Source organism: Mugil cephalus, chromosome 4 (genome assembly GCF_022458985.1).
Source record: "Mugil cephalus isolate CIBA_MC_2020 chromosome 4, CIBA_Mcephalus_1.1, whole genome shotgun sequence".
Classification (NCBI taxonomy): domain Eukaryota; kingdom Metazoa; phylum Chordata; class Actinopteri; order Mugiliformes; family Mugilidae; genus Mugil; species Mugil cephalus.
In genome coordinates, this window is record NC_061773.1 from 5,138,212 (window position 1) to 5,157,013 (window position 18,802).

Genomic DNA, 18,802 nt, shown 5'->3' on the forward strand with positions numbered 1-18,802 from the left:
ATACCTCTGCCAGCAGATGAAGGGCCGGTACCCATATATCAAATGTACAACAATATCCCTCAGGTGGCCAATACAGGGGAAGCTAAGAACTTAGGACCTATGATATCACAAGCTATTGATGCAAATGATTGGCAGGCAGTGACAGGGACCACGTTAATGGAATATAGTCCCTCTTGTAAATGTTACAAGCTAAAGTATAATGGAACATTTCAGTGTGAGTGCCAGTTCTGAATTGGCTATGCAACTCTTGAAACAAATACCAGATGAAGTGTGGGCGACTGGACCTTTTGATGTAGGACATTGCAGAGAAATACCTCCTATCATACTACAAATGAAAACACCAGAGATCATAAACCAACCTCAATATCCCCTATTGAGTGATAAGGCAAATGGTATCAGGGGAACGATTGAAGGCCCGCTTAAATCTGGAGTATTGCGACCATGCAAGTCTGATTACAACACACCTATCACTTCCGTGGCTAAACCAGAGAGGGTGGATCATAGGTTGGTGCACGATCTCAGAAAAATAAATGCCAGAGTGTAGACACCTGTTTGCGTTCACTTTTGAAGGGAAGCAATATACTAGATTACCACAAGGCCTCACGGATAGTCCTTCCCTGTTTAACCACTCACTACAGGTTCTAATGTCCAAATTCTAAAATCCATTGTTGCAATCATGTTGTATATTGCAATACGTTGATGACATTCTGATCGCAGGCGAGACTGAGGAAAATGTAGCACAACTGACAGCCGCTTTACTCACATGGTTAGGGGAGAAAGGGTTGAAAATGTCAAAATCTCAATTACAGAAAATGCAGTTTTCTTGCACTGCATGTAAACTGGGACAAGGACTGTAGTGAGAAAGTCGAAGTCGATTAAGCTCTGCATCTAAACGTACCCACCTCCACACACATACACACTTACACATAGCAAACCTTGCCCCAGCGCTATCGGGCGGCTAGCTGCGTCATTCATGAAGAGTTACGAGTCAGAGAATGCACGCACGGACAACGCGCTCAAACGTACGGCAACAAAACCAGTACATCTCAGTTCGAGAACACAGCTTCAAGTACAGAAACGTTGAATCAGAAACTGTAAACAAGACGCAAAAAAAGAGGAACGTGGTGCAAATGAAAAAACGTGCTGCAAAAACCACAGACGGATGCATCATCATGAAACGGGCTGCAAATAGAGAAACGATGCAACCCATGAAACGATCTGCATACTCAGGCTGGGCGTATCGATCAAAAATATCGGTAGTATGGATGCCAGCATCAGTAAATTACTTGTCACACAATTCATTCGAGTGCAGCTTCTCTCCCAGGGTCCGTTGCACAGAAACTAATCTTGGATCAGAGCGCGCACACGACACACTTATGGAGGACTATGGAGAGATAAAAGATTAAATTTAAAAGAAAGAAAAACCAGCCACAGCCACAAAACAAAGAGATATCGTATTGCAGTCCGCCTGAATGCGTAAGTATTGCACAAACACACACTCACTACTCCGCTGAAACATCACACTTAGTCTACAATCAAAATAGTTAATTAACATCTCCGAAAACGTAGTTGTACTCTGATTATGAAACAGCCGAAACTACAAGTGAAACTGACGGCAGATGTGAATGAAATTATGTAAATGCTATGCTATGCAATCTAATGCTATGTATCTAGCTAGCTAGCTAGCTAGCTACCTGCTCCATTGCCATTACCTGCTCCACTGCTTGTACTTACGACAGTAAAAAAAACAAAAAACAAGCAAAGTGGGTGGTGAGACACCACCAGCTGACCTCACCCTAGCAGAGGACAGAGGCCTGTGTTGGAGGGGATCCCTGGGGGGACACACTCAAATATAAGTCCCTCTCAAGAAGATGCTACCCTCTTCATATAAGGTACATTCTTCCATCTTTAGGTGGGACAACCATTCATAGTGAATCCACTTAGACTCTCTGACACCTTGCAGTGTAATGTTCAGGTGTACATGACTTTTTGTGGTGGACATGGCCACTGGTGGCTGGAAGGAGGTATGAACCTCCCTCCTTGGGCTGCCTGGTGATTGATTCAATATGTTTTGTGTGGGACAAACCACCCTCAGCCCTTGGCCTGGCTGTCAGCTTTATGTCTGTGAACATGAGAAAAAGAGTGTTTGGTGACACCTGGGGGGACAGCTTCTGGCTATAGTGAAAGACAGGTGCTTGGTGACACTTGTTGAACTGCACACCGCGGTGCCAACATGACAGTGTCTCTCCCCCGTCATTCTGAACTTTCTGAACTCTCTGTGTGCTGGTTTTTCGCATTTTCTCCAGAGCTGGGCCGAAGAGACCATTGGTCGTAGGCGGCGTCCATGACCTCTGCTTTTTGAGTGTCACTCAGTCCTGACAGGGAGAGCCACAGAGCCCTTTCTCCCGTGACTGCCAGGCCCATGACGCGCCCACAGCCCTGCACAGCCCGTGGGAGGAGCGCAGGAGGAGGTTGTTCACCCCACAGATTTCGTCCCACAGCACCGGGTTCAGGACCCCCGAATCCAACAGCCGGCCCATTTCCTCCAGAATCTCCGCCTGATACGCCGACAACAGCGCGCCGGCGTTTAGCGAGCAGACCGACTGCGCAGCATATTTGTACATACGCTGATACACACCTGCTGCTGTACGCTCCGTTTTACCAGGCAGGGAGATGTGCGAAGACGCTTAGATGGATCGGCGGCTCAGGTGGAGGTGGTAGCTCAGTGAAGGCTCCACAGCCGGGGCTTCGGACAGCCCCAGCTCCGCCATGCCATGCACCTCTAGCTTGGAGTAGCCCTGTGTTGTTACCTCGCTCTTGAAAGGGCTCGACCAGAACCGACTCATCTCGGCCATGCAGGCCGGGACCGTCGGGAGCAGCTGCTTGGCCAGAGGGCGGGTCGGAGGGAGCCTTTTCCTGTAGTACAGGTCCCTCGTCGCTCGTGTCCTGAGCCGCTGATACTAGGGGTCAGCCTAGTTTAAAGATATTTATTGGGGTACACAGTCGGTGTGAGCCTAAATATAACCCGTGTGGACAATAGCTCGTCGCTGCACGTTAACTATGTCCCGAATGACGGTGGCTAACAAGCTAATGTTAACACCTAGTCAAGCTTGAGTGAACGTAGCCCGAAGCTAGCACAGGACACCTGGTAGGTGAGCACCTGGTGACCTATTGGGAAGTTCGCCACAACGCGGTCGCAATCCCACCGTAAGTAAACGTCAGCACAGTCCAGAATCTGTCGGTGAAGCGCTAGGCAACGTTTCCCTTGACGGGACGTCTGATAGCAGTTAAGCTAGCAACCAATCTGACAACTGGATGCACTGAGGGAACTCTTGTAATTCCTCTGAGGAAGAAAGCAAGAATGGCCCGGACGGGGCGGTCAACCGTGGTATATGGAGGGGGCGCGGCCTTCCCCACACATCGACCTGTCTGTCAGAGACAGACGTTGTGTTATTGGGGCTCCATAATGGTCTCGCCAGAAGACAAAAAAAAAAAAAAAAAATTTATCACTATTATTAATTGGCTTTTGTGGTCATCTACCTACTTTGCCATGGTCGTTTTGTGACAAGTAGCCATTCATCACAACCATTTTTGATCTGTCAAATGTGTTTGTAGTGAAGAGTAGATTTTATCTAGATCTGGGACCCGTTTCACAAAGCAGGTTTAGTGAAAACTCTAAGTTTATTAACCCTGAAATAAGGGAAACTCTTGAGTTTTCTGTTTCACAAAGAAAGGTAACTCAAACCAGAGAAAGTAGGGTAACTCTAGCCTGTTTCACAGAGAGAAGTAACTTAAGCTCTTGGTCAGTTACCGTAGTAACACTTATCTATGAACCTAACCTGGTCGGGACCAGGTTTATCTCAATGAACCTCGAGTTTCTCTCTGTCTCTGCCCTCTTTCAGCCACACACGCCGTTTGATTTCCTCTTTCATTCATTCAGTCAGCAGGCGAGTTTTGGCGTAGCCTTGTTCTGCCGTCTCTCTAAAATCATTAAAATAAAAAAATAATTTAAAAAAATCAGAAACAGCAGACTATATCAGAAGGGACAAAAGAAAAAAAGACACAAAAGACAAGTAAATATTTATATGAATAGGCTTAAAAAAGATATCTATAGGCCTATTACATTTTATAAAGGCACTTGTGTCTTGGATGGTGGACTGAGAGGATGACCTCCCTCCAGGAATTCTCTCAGCCACTGGCCTTCTAATATTCTGGCTAAGGGCTCCTCTGTCTCCATTAGAGGTGGCGGTGCTGGGCCACCCAATGTCATCCGGCTGCGACACAAAAAAGGGTGTTCCTGACGTTAGGGGGGTTCCAGTTCTCGCAGATATTAGAACCTACCACACTTGTCAACATCCGGGTTAATATTTGGGTTAATATTAGCAACATCTGCTTAATAGTTCTTTTGTTAGCTAGTTATTTTTTCTCGAATGTTTCAAAATAACATCTAGTCAGGTTATACAACAGGTAGCATAGAGCCACCATTATTAAGCTAAGCAAGTTAAAGAACGTTAATTTAAACTTATTAAGCTTACGTTTGATTTACGTACTTAAACAAAGTCAGATATCAGCTAGGATCGACTTTACTGATTCGGGTAATATTGGGGTTGCGCACCAAGCATATTCGTTTTCAACAAGAGCAGTTGATTTTAAATGACTCTAAATCTTACTTAAAACAAAGTTGTTGAAAAATAGGACTTTGGCAGTTAACAGACACTTAATAAAAATCAAACAGTATTTCATTCCAAAGGTTCATTTATTTTTCCATTTTTGTATGTAATGAAAACACTAAATAATTTCACTAGAACAGTTTGAACTTTGTAAAACAGAATTCCTCTTGAACATTTTTTAAACATTGTTCAAGAGAATTTTCATATTTCTACGAATTTTAAACATTTAAAAAACACAGTTTCTCATCAACAATTTTTAAACATGGAAAAAAATTATTTCTCTTGAACAGTCTATAAATGAGAAGATATTTCTCTATGTGAAAGCAGCATTATGTTGACGATAAAACAACTGTACAGTCAAATTACTTAGTAACTTAATATTTTACTTAACAATGTAAAACAAGATCAAAACGAGGTCCCTCCATGCTGAGGACGTACCTGTTTGAACAATGTTTTTATATTTCATCTTAAACTCCTGCCAAGTGCGCTTCTTAGCTGCAGGATTGCACCTATGAAATAAATGAATAGGCTACCATTGAAGCAGTTTTCCCCTTTAATATTATTGTGATTGCAAAGGACTACATTTAAACTTACGCATTGACCCGAGCAGCAATGTTCTCCCACATCGTCTCCCTCTATTTTGCAGTTACAGCGGTGTTGCACTTCTTTCTAAAAACGTGTTGAAACTCGCCGTATGCATTAAGATTTCCACTTAGAGGTTGGTGAAAACCATAGCCCTCTGCTTCCCCGCCATGGTGACGCGTCAAATCGGGGCTCCATTGATGCTGGCTTTTTAGAGTTGTGGCGCACGCACTTAACTCCGACTTTTTTGACCTCCTTACAGTGAGGGTTCAGCTCCTTGAGTATAATAAAGACTATTGTAACATACCAAATTTAAAAAGAGCTTGTAAGTATACACCGATTAGCCACAACATTATGACCACTGACAGGAGAAGGTAACAACTTTGACCATCTTGTGACAATACAATGTACCTGGTATTCATGTGGATGTTACTTATGTACCACCCACATGGACCAGACCAGGCACTGCCACCCCATAGCAATGACACTCTTTGATGGCAGCAGCCATCCCCAGCAGGATACAGCCTGACACAGTCACACACACAAAAGTGGTTTAGGAACAACTGAAAATACATGAAGAACAGCACAAGCTGTTGACCTGGCCTCCAGATTCACTAGATCCCAAACTGATCCAAGTATCCACACAGGCCCCTCTCCTGAACTCATGAGACCCAAAGCCTGTCGATACAACCGATTTCCTTTCCGATCTGATACTGATTAAAATTCAGGCTGATATCGGCGATACCGATACTTTGTGCAAATACACCTAATGTGTCTGGTAAACACTACCAAAAAAGTAGTGTATATCAAATTATAGCTTAATAGAATAGAACAGAATAGAAATAGAACAGAAAAATACTTTATTCACTGTCCAGTAGCTTGTACACAAACATACACAGACATCAACATAACACACCAACAAAATCCACAGAATCGACAGGAGTTAAGTTCAGTATGATGGCTGCACCATCAGACTCCAGCAACCCCCACAACCCTAGTGAGGATAAGCGGTAGTAGAAGATGAGATGAGATTGTTGTGCTGCAGTGTGAGGACATTTACAGAAGTGTGTGCTTCTGTGGCCTGTTGAATGCTATTATCTCTTTCTCATGCTTACTGTGGTTTCCTGCCATTAAGTATATAACGTGTCAGTGACTTGTACGCTGACACCAGAAAACTTCCTGGAGGAGTAGTATTCAGCTTCATCATGACTGGACACCTTCTGTTTATTGTCCTCATCTGTAAGTTAAACATCTCATCATTAACGTTGGCTCTTACACAATGATACAGGAACACCATTACTTACGTTGGTAAGGTTAATACGTTATATGTCTCACTAAGTATTTTTATCTGCAGCGTATATTAACAGTTTTACATTAGTTGCATCTTAGCCGCAGGTTAAATATTCCTATGCTGTGGTGAAGTTTCTTGTGAGTGACTAGTGCATCTATTTCACTTGTTTAAAAATCTTTCTCTGACAGATTCTTTTCATCAGATTGAAGGTCAGTCCCTGAGATTATCATTTTTTTTTTTTTTTATAATCAGTTGTACAGTATCCGTACATATTTCATCCACATATGTTGACCTCTGTCTTTTCAGCTCTGCCTCCTCCTAAACTGACAGTGACTAGTTCAGTGATCACAGAGATAGACTCAGTCACACTGAGGTGTGAGCCTCCATCGTCTGTTCCTGTGTCTCAGTGTCATTTCTACGCTTCAATTGCATCTAAAGGACTTATTAAAGACTTCCCCTGTGTGAAGACACTGACAGGAATTGAGCTTCTGGACATAGTAAACAGCCTACCACTTGCTGTGGTTAAAGTCAGCTGTTTTTATGAAGTCCAAACTAAAAGGTCTGAATACAGTGACTTCTCCACCATCACCATACAGAGTGAGTGACTTTAATATGTTGTTATATCTTTAGAGTCAGCACAAATCAGTTAAATTTAAGTTGAATTTTAGTTCAGTTAATGTTGGATGTATTGTAGTTTAAACCTGTCTAAATAATATTTATGAATAAATGTTTGAATGCTTCAACTTTCAGCTTCTCCTCCGCCCAAACTCACTGTCAATCCACCAGTGATCACAGAGACAGACTCAGTCACACTGAGGTGTGAGCCTCCATCGTCTGTTTCTGTGTCTCAGTGTCATTTCTACACTGTGAGTGGACGGACAGCCAGAGTCTTCCCATGTCTGAAGACACTGACAGGAAGTGAGCTGCTGCAGATGGCAAGTCTCACATCACCTGCTGAAGTCAAAGTAAAATGTTGTTACACTGTAAAGCGTGAATCTCCATACAGTGATATATCCTACATCACCGTACAAAGTGAGTATCTGTCACTTTCATCGTTTTATCTTGACATCAGCACAGGAAGTCATATTTTATTCATGAATTTGTCTTTAGGAACAAATGGAGACAAAGATAGAATCACTGATTTAACAACATCCACCCCCATTAAAAAGTCACCTGCAGGCAGAGATGAAGCAGGTATCATTTTTATTGGCTGAATATGATATGTACTAATCTTGAATAGTGATAAAGAGTAATATGATTACTTTCCATATCATCACACATGACAAATTCACATCAGGTGACATGCAATATTGTTCTTTTTTGGTTGTTGTGCGTTTGTGTATATATATCCACGTAGGAAGTTTGTCAAAAAATGGCAGTGACCCGTTCATATGAATTTTAAAGTTGCACTGATTTTGGATGATCCCTGATGCATATTGTGTTCATCCACCAGATCCGACTGCTGCTATGCCACATAACACTGTTAGCTCCACCACCTCAGCTTCCCAGACAACAATGAACACAGCATCAGGTGACACACAATGTTTTTTACATGTTCAAAAACTATATTGTTTTCCTCTTCTATTCACGTCCTGTGCTCTAGTATTGGTAAAACTGGTGTTATAAATGTCATCAGCTTGTGTGAACATGTTGTTTATGTAAATGTTCTGCTGTTCAATCAAATAAAACAGATACAAGTAGAAGTGTCATGGTTGTGATCACTGTGATCATGACTGCTTGTGGATTAGCTGTCGGTGACATGCAATATTGTTCTTTTTTGGTTGTTGTGTGTTTGTGTATATATATCCACGTAGGAAGTTTGTCAAAAAATGGCAGTGACCCGTTCATATGAATTTTAAAGTTGCACTGATTTTGGATGATCCCTGATGCATATTGTGTTCATCCACCAGATCCGACTGCTGCTATGCCACATAACACTGTGAGCTCCACCACCTCAGCTTCCCAGACAACAATGAACACAGCATCAGGTGACACACAATGTTTTTTACATGTTCAAAAACTATATTGTTTTCCTCTTCTATTCGCGTCCTGTGCTCTAGTATTGGTAAAACTGGTGTTATAAATGTCATCAGCTTGTGTGAACATGTTGTTTATGTAAATGTTCTGCTGTTCAATCAAATAAAACAGATACAAGTAGAAGTGTCATGGTTGTGATCACTGTGATCATGACTGCTTGTGGATTAGCTGTCGGTGACATGCAATATTGTTCTTTTTTGGTTGTTGTGTGTTTGTGTATATATATCCACATAGGAAGTTTGTCAAAAAATGGCAGTGACCCGTTCGTATGAATATTAAAGTTGCACTGATTTTGGATGATACCTGATGCATATTGTGTTTATCCACCAGATCCAACTGCTGCTATGCCACATAACACTGTGAGCTCCACCACCTCAGCTTCCCAGACAACAATGAACACAGCATCAGGTGACACACAATGTTTTTTACATGTTCAAAAACTATATTGTTTTCCTCTTCTATTCGCGTCCTGTGCTCTAGTATTGGTAAAACTGGTGTTATAAATGTCATCAGCTTGTGTGAACATGTTGTTTATGTAAATGTTCTGTTGTTCAATCAAATAAAACAGATACAAGTAGAAGTGTCATGGTTGTGATCACTGTGATCATGACTGCTTGTGGATTAGTTGTCGGTGTTGTGTTACTGGGAGTCGGACTTGTGTGGAATCAACAGAGAAAAGGTAGGACCAATGGTTTTTTATTAATTAAACCTGAATACATTTTTATATTTATTAAGTAAATATATAGATTACTTTTTTAAACAGAAATTCAGTATTTGTGTGAATTTGAAAATTGTAAAATAGAGGTTTTTACAAGTGTAATCATTGTATCGCAAGTAAAAATGTATCTATGTCCTCTGTGTAAGTGCAGCTGCGACAGGAAACCAACAGTTCACACAAGACCTGGGTTAAAATTAAACACAGGCCCTTTAGTGGGAAACCACGACTGCACTGACGTAGATCGCTGCTATACTTGGCTTTTTATATTCTAACACATGCATGAGAAGCAGCTTATGATTGAAAGTTAAAGAATCTCTTAATGCGCTGACTAAACACCCAGACTTGACTATTCAAATTGTGTACAAACATGAAATATGAATCCCTCTCCAATATTTCCAAAATTTCCAAATTTATTTATTTATTGCATTTTACAGAACAATCTTCTTCTAGGAGGTAAGAAATCTGCTTCTGCATTTTATGCAGCAGTTTGCAACGACTCATTCGCAACCCAGTATCACGTTCAAATTCTTTGTGAGGACTCATTTGTCTTTATTGTCTTGTAGATCGCAAGCTGGTAATGTAAATGCTCACCATGGAGAAGTGGTAATTAGATTTTTTTTTTTCATTTCTTTTTCAAATGCAACGTTCATCAACAGAGAGGCCCAAAAAGGTATAATTTTTAGGTTATAGATTTGTTTACTTTCAAAATTCTTTCTTATACTTCAGACTCCATCAGTAAGTACAAGCTGCCTGATTAGAATTTTTTTTTCCACACAAACTTGTCACCGTGAGATCCATTTATGCTGCTGCAATGTGTAGTTTACGATATTTTTTTCTACCCTTTAGAGGTTTTAGGTACTTTCACGTGTTTGTCTTTTTATAAAATATCAGTTCATTCGACATTTTGTAAAATAACACTGATGGAGTTTTGCTGTTGTTGTCCAACTCAATCGACATTTACTCAGTGGTATTAGTGTGTGCTATAATCTGGATTTCAAAGCTCTTTTCTTCCCGTTTTGAATAAACATTCTCTCATGTCTGCCCTCTTTCCATTTGTCAAACCAGTTACCTGATCAGGAAACCTACCCCATGTTCACCTCTCTATCTGCTCCTGACAACCCTCCTGGTAAGATGTCTGTCTTTTCTGATGTGGCATACCAAATATGGGTTAAAGTTAGTCCATTTTTTGTAGTGTGATCAACTTGAATGAAGGTTTTGATATACTTTAGAAAATGATTTCTTTTTGGGGTAAGACTGGGGGTGTTGGGGGCTGCCGGCTGGCCCCCCGTGGGTCTGGGGGTAACCCAGGGTACCCCAGTATTTAACTCAAGTAAATATACCACCTCCTCCATCCCCTCCTCCTCAATCTTCCCTTTATTGCTACCATCGTCATCATTATTATCACATTTATCATTGTTTGTAGTAGTAGTGGTAGTATTAGCACCCAGTATCAGAATTATTATCAGTATTACTACTATTGCTATTGCTACAATTATTGTTACGTTGTCGTATATGTTATTATATCATTATTGTGACCATTTAGTTCGCTGGTCCACTGTCTTGTCCATGTCTTGTGTCGTAGCACATTAACAACAACAAAATAAGTTTTCTTTTGTGGTTGCAGCTCCTGTTGAACAAGACACGCAGGAGTCTCAAAATTATGATGTAAGTCCAACATGACATAAATCTATTTGCCATATAATATTTGTGAATAGATGACATAGTTGTTGTTTTTTGTGGATGTTTTCTTCCAGTCGGACACGTATCATTTCTATTCTGTTGTGCCTGACTTGCCACCTGCATCGTCCCTTGGTCACATGACGTACAGCACCGTGATGCCGCACTGAAAACACAAACTATATTTCATAGCGTGCAGAGAATGAAGAAGCATTGTTTGAAGGTGGCTCCCACAAGAGAGCGTGGTAGTTTATTATTATATTCATATGTCACATATCATTTTATTTGCATAAAATGATACTAACAATTAAGGCTAAAGTTTTCTCTTACTTCTCTCTCTCGTCTGTTTTAACTTCCTTAATTAGCCCATGTCAGATGCTACACAAACAGCATCCCCAACATAAGTGCTTAACTTAAAGAACTAACCACCCTCTAATTGTGGCCGTTACCATAAAACCAACCACACACATCACACACCTCAATAAATAACACCACGGTGAAAATGAAGGAAAATATGTCTATGTATTTATTCATCAGCTTGGTTAAGAATATGTGGTCATCTTGACAAATTATGACAGAGCACACCATCGTAACATCCTCCAAACTCACTGCCGAATCTTCATCATGCATCTTTTTCTTGTCTCAGCTATCTTCTGCTTTAAAACAGAGAGAATCTGGCAGAACGGAGCCTTTACATTTATTATTTTGTCTCTCTGCCATTCATTACATAAGACATAAGAAAAGAACTTAATTACAAAATCAACGTAAAATACTTGAACGAAAACTTTGATGGCACAGTAAATAGTTTAGCAATTTGTTGCCAAATACACAGTATATACTGCCCAGCATTCTTTTCACATTACACAAAAGTGCGTTTTACATTCTGCAGACGTTAGCTTTCATTTTTTTTTCCTCTCACAACAAAGAAGCAAACATTTAATGTCTCACTATCATCCTTTGCACAAAGGACCTGTTTTAGACTGTGACAAGAAAGCCCTGTACTCTAGGTATTTGTTTTTACTTTAGACATACTGCTTACATTTTTTCTCTTAATTTTTCAGCACACATTCAGAACAATATGACAAACTGTCAGCGGCGTGATCTGCAATACTCTAGCAGCAAAGCCACCCAGCACTCCGTTACTCCCACTTTCTTTTATGTTTTCTGCATTAATGAATGTGAGTCTCGGTGCTACTGATAAAGAGTTTGTCTTAGCAGATTGCTGCCTGTGGCAGAAGTATGAGCAGTTTCATTTCTGATGGGCCGTGTTCTCTATGTGTTGAAGCATCTTCTTAATGAGTTAGTCCTTACTGAGGTCCAGCTGTGCTGTCAGTGGTCACCTGCTGATGGTCGCTGCTATCAGAGGCAGAAGAGCTGCTGCCAGAGGACTAGAGAGACGTGTTGCGGAGCCACACTCCATGGCATTTTCCTGTAAAGACACAATCCATTGTGTGAGATGTCACGACATATTCCTGAAAATAATATGACTGGTTTGTACATTTGGTCGTTGAGGCTGGCTGTGAGAGTCATGGATACTAGGAAAATGAGACAGTGATGTGTCTGCTCAGTGTTTAATACATTTCATTACAAGATGCCTCTTAATTAATTAGCTTTCATAAGTTGTAAAGTCATGAGGTAAACAATAAAAATGTTACACTAATTGTCACCATCTCATCTTACATCTCATGGGAAACCAGAAACTGCTTTCTCTCCAAAAACAAGTTGCATTTTTGTATGTTTAGCAGTAGCAACCTACTGGAGTTTTGAAATCAACACGATGTTACGCTACAGTATCAAATATATTGTGTTGATATGGACACACACACACACACACACACACAGTATGCACACATTCATGTTGGTACCTCGGGGTGGAAAGGATGACACGATTCAGGCTTCTTTCTGTCCTTCTGAAACTTCAGTCTGTCACATTTTAGTGACTCATTGTGTTCAAAGGAGTCAAGGATGAAAACAACTGAACATAACTTGTATCTGAGTATTATTTACACACCTGATGTGAAGCTTAGACTGTAAAATTTAGTTCTTAGCCCTGCATCTCATCAACTAACCCTAAAGAAGAAATCATAGACATTTTTTTCAATGTCAGCATTACACACGTGCGTTACATCTAGAAAGGATATACATGATCTCGATAGGATCCATGGTGACCGGAGGAGCATTACTGCAGTCACACTTATTATCCACGACAACCATGAAGAGATTGCTGCTGGGAATCTGCTGTATAACAAAAGATCTGCAGGCCATACGCAGACAGAGACAAGTATTAAAATGTGATCAATGAATGACTAAAGATTGAACTAGTAATAACTGTATGGGGGATTATTTCACTATTCACTGAGTAACACTTCACGTTGGCCTAGATAAATTACCTGCTACAGCCGTCACATTCAATGTTGCCTGTTGTTTCTTTGATGGTGCGTTCAGAGACAAAAGCAGGATATTCTGTGTCACACGGCACCATCATGGTTTTACCCCGAGACCTCTGAGCTGAACACGAGACAGAGCGAATTTATTTTGAGTCACAGAAGCTTGGTGAAGCAGTAGCCAAGATGAAGGGGTTATTTTTTGCCTCTCAAGGTTGATAGTTCTCAGGTATTCATCTACTCATAGTTAACGACTTGCCTTTAACAGAAAGATCGATATTCCACCAGCTGTAAAGGTTAAATTCTAGCAGAAAACTAAGAGAAAAACACACAATCATCAAATTGTTACGAGAACAAAAAAATAATTGATATTAAGCAAATACAGCATACACGTGTTTATTCTTACATGACAAGTTCAGTCAGGAGCCACTTAACCACAGAAAAAGGCTGAAAGAGAGAGAAAAGGTTATTTTTTTATAACCTATAATTCAATATGTACATAACTCATTACACTGACATTTCAACAGTGTGAAAACAATGCTAACCATCAACTCTGAGACTCAATGTGGTCTATGGTTGATGGTATTAATAGCGCACAAATGTAGTTGTAATTTACCACAGGTGGAAAAAAAAAAGATTTCCTCTAAATCTAACCACTGACATTGTGTCTTCTAACACTTACATCTGACAAAGAGCGGCCACTGTCGCTGCTGCCAGCGTACTCTTTGCAAAGGGCCTGGTAGTCATACAGCGTGATCCTGAGAACCACACAAAGGGGTGCTAATAAATATCCGACATGACACATTTAACAACAAAATGCCTTTTACGGTTTGGGTTTAACATATCAGTTCCTGCCTCAGAGACAGATGTTATTTCATGTGCCTGACCTTTTAAAGGACCCCATCTGAAGAAGTTTGTTCATAACAGCACCCTCCACTTCCCCAAAGAAGAGCCCTGTCTGAGAGAGAAGTTGTGTCAAACCACACGGACGCATGTCAAAGTAGTGAGTAAGCTAAAACTATGAGAACTACTTGCTGTAAGAAACCTACAAACAGCCTTAAACCTCCTGCAGAAAACCATGACACAGTTACAGATGATAATGCCCTTATGGGCATAAGGCTTTTATTTCCACTTTATATTGGTTAAAACTAAAAGGCATCTTTTTCCCTCTTCCGTGCACCTCAGAATTGGATACACTTGAGCCAGAAATGAAACTGCTTGTCTTTCTCTTTTTTTTATAAATGCCCCAGTGCTTTTCAAGACTTGATTGGAACATGTGGTGAGGGGCGTCAACCTTTGTACATGCATGTAAGCTCGTTTACACAGACATGAGTGCGGTACCTGAGACTGTTCTTCTGTCACAAGAATGAAACCGTTGTTGTCGATGAGGTAACAGTTAATGTCCTGTTAGAAGGATGAAGATTATGTTAACAAAACAGCCTGAAACAAACATAGGAAGGATTGTGTTACGTGACTGTTCTTACGTCGTTATCACAGCTAATGCTGCATTTTCCATCCAGGGCTGTACACTGAGAACAAAAGCAGTCAGATATAATTAGAAAGCTAATTCTTTGTTTTAAAATGTCACAGTAGTAGCAGTGAGTGTTTACCTGTCTGCAGGCAGTCCAGAACTTCCTCTGAAAGAACTCAAGCTTCATTTGGATCCCTACAGCTGAGTGTAAGAACAACCTTTAACATCTTTGACATGATCAGCAGAGCTAGAAGCTGTAATGATGCGAAAGGTGAATTAGCAGTAATTACCAGCAAAAATGGGTGACTTTCTGTCGTCCATGAGCTGAATTGCAGTGCTGGCTAAAACTACACTCTTGTTTTCTAAAGCTAGAGGGGAGGAAGAGGTGAGTACATGTTGGTGAAATTTCTGTATTAAATGTCAAGTCACTAGATGGCGCCCTCTACTCAGGTACCACGGTCGACTGGCTCAGAGGAAACCGCAGTGCCAGTTTATTACTTTACAGTAATGGAGTCTACTTACAGTTTTTTCTACAGCCAGATGACCCTAATATTTCTGACATGGGTGCTGTGATAGAACATTCAATGTTACGATGGATGCAGTCACTATCAACAGAAGAAAGGAGGTAAATGTTTTGGAGGGGAAAGCTGAATGCTCCATCCTCAAGACTGTATACAGAACATGGGCCACATCAGCTGCTGAAAAGCTGTACATGAGAGCTATGCTGCACATCTCATGCCATAAAGCCACATAGTAACGAGAGGGACAGAGAAAAGACTGAATGACTGACTCCAAAAAACACAGTTTATAATCATGCAATGGAAAAAAAAAACTATACAGGAGACACTTGTGTAATTCACAGCAGAGTAAATTTAGAAGCGAAGCACAGACTTTACCTGTGCTGAAGGGTATGGAGTAGACAAACGTGCCAGGGACCTGCTCTGCAGCTCTCTTGTACCACAGAGGGAAGTGATCAGCATTAAACACACCTTCCTTGTCCTCCGCTGTCAGGAAATCTCTGAGGAAGCACACAGAAAGAAAGTGAAGAGAGGAGCAAAGGATTAGATTCATCAAAGACAATCATGCGCCCGCCTCGTGCTGTAAGTAATGATTAGAGTAACGTTGAGGGGAGACACTCACTGATTAGAGAGCTGATCGGCTGGTACGAACAGGTTGGTTCTCGACAGACCAGTACGTGTACCCAGGAAAGTGATCTCCACTCCTTTGTCAGAGTTCCTGTTGGTGTAATCCGGAGGAATGAATGTGTACCATAAACACATCTAAGTTTGGACGCAATTTCTCATTGAATTGGATGAGAAGCTTTGGTCGAAGCTTTTGACTGGTAGTGTAAGCAGATGTATTTATACGGAGGGGAGGCTGCGTTGAAACCGGATCAGTTGCTGTTAAAGCTGCATGGTGCATGGAGCCTTGAGTCAGCTAATAAAGCAATCTTTTCAGATGTATATTGTAATATGATGTAATATATATTATTATAGAATTAAACAGTGCTGTGGTACATTTTTCAAACTTGCTTGCTTTATGTTTTTAGACTAACCTGAATATTGTGCATTTGTCCGGACTAAATAATTAATAGGTTTATAGCCACGTAATAATTCAGAGATTCGCCAAAAGTGAAAGTAATCATTAGTTGTAAAGTATGGAGGATACAGATCATACATTATTACCAGGATGCAGGGTATTGAAGCATCCAGTATGCTGATGAAGACATATATTAACTTCAGCAATAGCAACCCAAAAATTGACATACCATTCCAAGTTAGCACAACAACTTAATCATATTTAAAGCTGCAGGCAGACTTTGTAGATCACTTGCATGTCTGTATTAAAGGCTACTTATATTTATAAATTTAGTTTTCAATCACATTTTTCAAGTTGGGGCAAGTGACTGCAGATCTGGACGAGGGAACAGGACGTGATAGCAAAGTGTCCTTACTCTGACTTGTTGAGAGCCAGTCCAGTCCAGTAGGCTTCCAGTGGAGCAGTGACCACGGCATCAAACAGCACTTCCTGGATCAGCTCTCTGTCACCTGCACAATGTGACACCAGTTTTAATCAGGAATCTGGATCCGGATTTATTCATTCAAATTTAAACTCTGTCTACGGATACAGGCTCCTTGTTGTCTAAGTGGTCGCACTCAGACGTCTCTTACACTTGAGGTGCGGTCTGCGGCCTGTCATGAAGAGCTTGATGGCTTGAATCTGGGTCAGGTGACGGTGCTCATGCTGCTCCTCTGTGTTGCAGTATGTCCTGTTATCCAAAAAGAGCAACACTGTTAGATCCCAGTCCTTGGGATCCCTGTCCCTGATGAACATAGAGAGATAACCTACATAATGCATGAATGCCCACTTCCATAAGCCCCCACGTTACCATTCATCTGCCAGGGCGACATCTGGCTGTTCCAGATCACGGAGGCCTGAAAAACACAAGTCAGTCACGCTTCAGCAGTGTTGGTCTGTTTTGACTAATACACTGAATGCGTTCACATGTGCACAAGTGTTCTGACGTTGTCCTGTTATGTGTTGCTCATGTAGACATCTTCGTCCGGTTTCAGAAATCTAATCTTTGCTACTATATTTAAAATACTCCGTATATTTAACTGTTGATACAAAAATATTTGCCATTAAGCTGTATACAGAGATATGAAGTTTTCATGTTCACTCAGAAAGACATATTTAGACTGTTTATGCAGTTATAAAGCTGGAGTACCTGCTTCCACTGATACATTTCCTCTGAAGAAGAACTTTCCATGACCTCTTGAAAGAGCCACTCCAACACTGGTGGCACAAACAGAGAAGACAATCAGCCCTGAGTCAGACCACGTTTCACTGGAAACGAGACATAAACTGGCAGAAAGACGATTTAGGATTGTAATAAAACTTCTCCTGCACCTAAATGGAGTTCCTTTGATGTCAGTGTAGTAATAGTCGTTGTGCATCTTGAGCACACGCCTCTATAAGAAGAAGAGATTCACTCCTTTAGTCCAGAGACAAGAGCGTGAACATCTGTCATCTGATAGGGAGACACTAAACATCTTTATCTGCAGCCTCACCCCTCTGTCCACAGTCTTCTTCACCTCCATAGAGAAAGTCCCCGTCCTCCTGTTCACCATCGCATTGCGTAGCTAAAAGATAAAAAGAGGCACAAAGAGGCGCGTACAGCAGAGAGGCCCAGGCTTGGTCAGTGATCATGCAGAAAGACGGTGCAGGATCTCAAGCTGAGCAGTAATGCCAGGAACAGGCTCATTTAATCTGACAGAGTGTCTTTGGAGTAAGTAATGAATCACGAGTCATCCAAACACAAAACACTGCAGATACAAACCTATGCAGTGTTTCATATTGTACTTAGAAAATGATGTTTCACAACATGATTCCTTGGCACGTACAATGTCATCTTTGTCTTCCCACTCCACCTCAGAGAGATCCACGCTGCTGTAGTTGGGCTTCCTCCTCTTCTTACCATCCTGATACTGCACAAATGCACACAATATACAGAGTTTTACAACCCCTTCAGTGTAGTCACGTGTTATTTCGGCTAATGTGAAACCACAGCTCAGACACGTCTGTTAATCTAGCCTGGCACAACTAGACTAGTATCAACTAGAATCTTCTTGTGGCACATAACTGTCAAACATGAGCCTGATCTTAAGGAAATGCTTGTGTTTCACTCTCCAAATGTAGACGGTATGTCCCCTATTTGTCAAGCACTGCTATGGAGGTTTTGTAATTATTTAACAAATCGACTGTGAAATTAACACTGTCAGGTAAATTAAAAATAATTAATATGATTGATAGAAAATGTACGCTCAGACAAGTCAACATGAATGCATTAAAAACTGTGCACGTTAAACTCGGCCACTCGTACGTAGTCCCGGTCCACATGAAACAACAAGTCAATGACTACAACCACAGCACAGTTTTAGCCACAAAGAGACAGTCACGAAGAACCAACAC

At 41.1% G+C, this 18,802-nt stretch overlaps 2 protein-coding genes and 1 long non-coding RNA gene across 3 annotated transcripts in view; 2 read left to right on the forward strand and 1 right to left on the reverse strand.

The window, feature by feature from the left end:
* The first annotated feature begins 6,372 nt into the window (after window positions 1–6,372).
* LOC125006296 lies at window positions 6,373–8,626 on the forward strand. The gene is made up of 8 exons (XM_047582229.1): window positions 6,373–6,491; window positions 6,732–6,752; window positions 6,850–7,140; window positions 7,294–7,575; window positions 7,654–7,737; window positions 7,997–8,074; window positions 8,454–8,531; window positions 8,604–8,626. Exons 1-8 carry the CDS (start codon window positions 6,458–6,460, stop codon window positions 8,624–8,626), a joined length of 891 nt encoding a protein of 296 aa, XP_047438185.1. The 5' UTR covers window positions 6,373–6,457.
* A 1,114-nt stretch (window positions 8,627–9,740) lies between these two features.
* LOC125006107 lies at window positions 9,741–11,346 on the forward strand. Its single transcript, XR_007112536.1, has 4 exons — window positions 9,741–9,901; window positions 10,364–10,424; window positions 10,923–10,963; window positions 11,053–11,346. It is a non-coding gene; the product is annotated as an uncharacterized LOC125006107 (long non-coding RNA).
* A 137-nt stretch (window positions 11,347–11,483) lies between these two features.
* Window positions 11,484–18,802, reverse strand: part of cacna2d3 (calcium channel, voltage dependent, alpha2/delta subunit 3) — a 28,909-nt gene continuing 21,590 nt past the window's right edge. Inside the window, exons 19-39 of the mRNA XM_047581843.1 lie at window positions 18,235–18,318; window positions 17,902–17,973; window positions 17,741–17,802; window positions 17,559–17,626; window positions 17,220–17,265; window positions 17,002–17,099; window positions 16,785–16,878; window positions 15,971–16,066; window positions 15,727–15,848; window positions 15,121–15,198; window positions 14,970–15,031; window positions 14,844–14,888; window positions 14,701–14,763; window positions 14,247–14,317; window positions 14,042–14,117; window positions 13,766–13,806; window positions 13,619–13,674; window positions 13,366–13,483; window positions 13,117–13,229; window positions 12,841–12,923; window positions 11,484–12,404 (exon numbers count right to left, since the gene is read on the reverse strand). Coding sequence (XP_047437799.1) covers window positions 12,312–12,404; window positions 12,841–12,923; window positions 13,117–13,229; window positions 13,366–13,483; window positions 13,619–13,674; window positions 13,766–13,806; window positions 14,042–14,117; window positions 14,247–14,317; window positions 14,701–14,763; window positions 14,844–14,888; window positions 14,970–15,031; window positions 15,121–15,198; window positions 15,727–15,848; window positions 15,971–16,066; window positions 16,785–16,878; window positions 17,002–17,099; window positions 17,220–17,265; window positions 17,559–17,626; window positions 17,741–17,802; window positions 17,902–17,973; window positions 18,235–18,318 — 1,641 coding nt within the window. The 3' untranslated portion in view covers window positions 11,484–12,311. The remainder of the gene's footprint in view (window positions 12,405–12,840; window positions 12,924–13,116; window positions 13,230–13,365; window positions 13,484–13,618; window positions 13,675–13,765; window positions 13,807–14,041; window positions 14,118–14,246; window positions 14,318–14,700; window positions 14,764–14,843; window positions 14,889–14,969; window positions 15,032–15,120; window positions 15,199–15,726; window positions 15,849–15,970; window positions 16,067–16,784; window positions 16,879–17,001; window positions 17,100–17,219; window positions 17,266–17,558; window positions 17,627–17,740; window positions 17,803–17,901; window positions 17,974–18,234; window positions 18,319–18,802) is intronic.

Coding starts and splice junctions, on each gene's coding strand:
- LOC125006296 (XM_047582229.1), top strand. CDS start 6,458: ATGACTGGACACCTTCTGTTTATTGTCCTCATCT. Junction 7,576..7,653: donor ATCCTACATCACCGTACAAA/GTGAGTATCTGT, acceptor ATTTGTCTTTAG/GAACAAATGGAGACAAAGAT. Junction 8,532..8,603: donor AACAATGAACACAGCATCAG/GTGACACACAAT, acceptor CCTGTGCTCTAG/TATTGGTAAAACTGGTGTTA.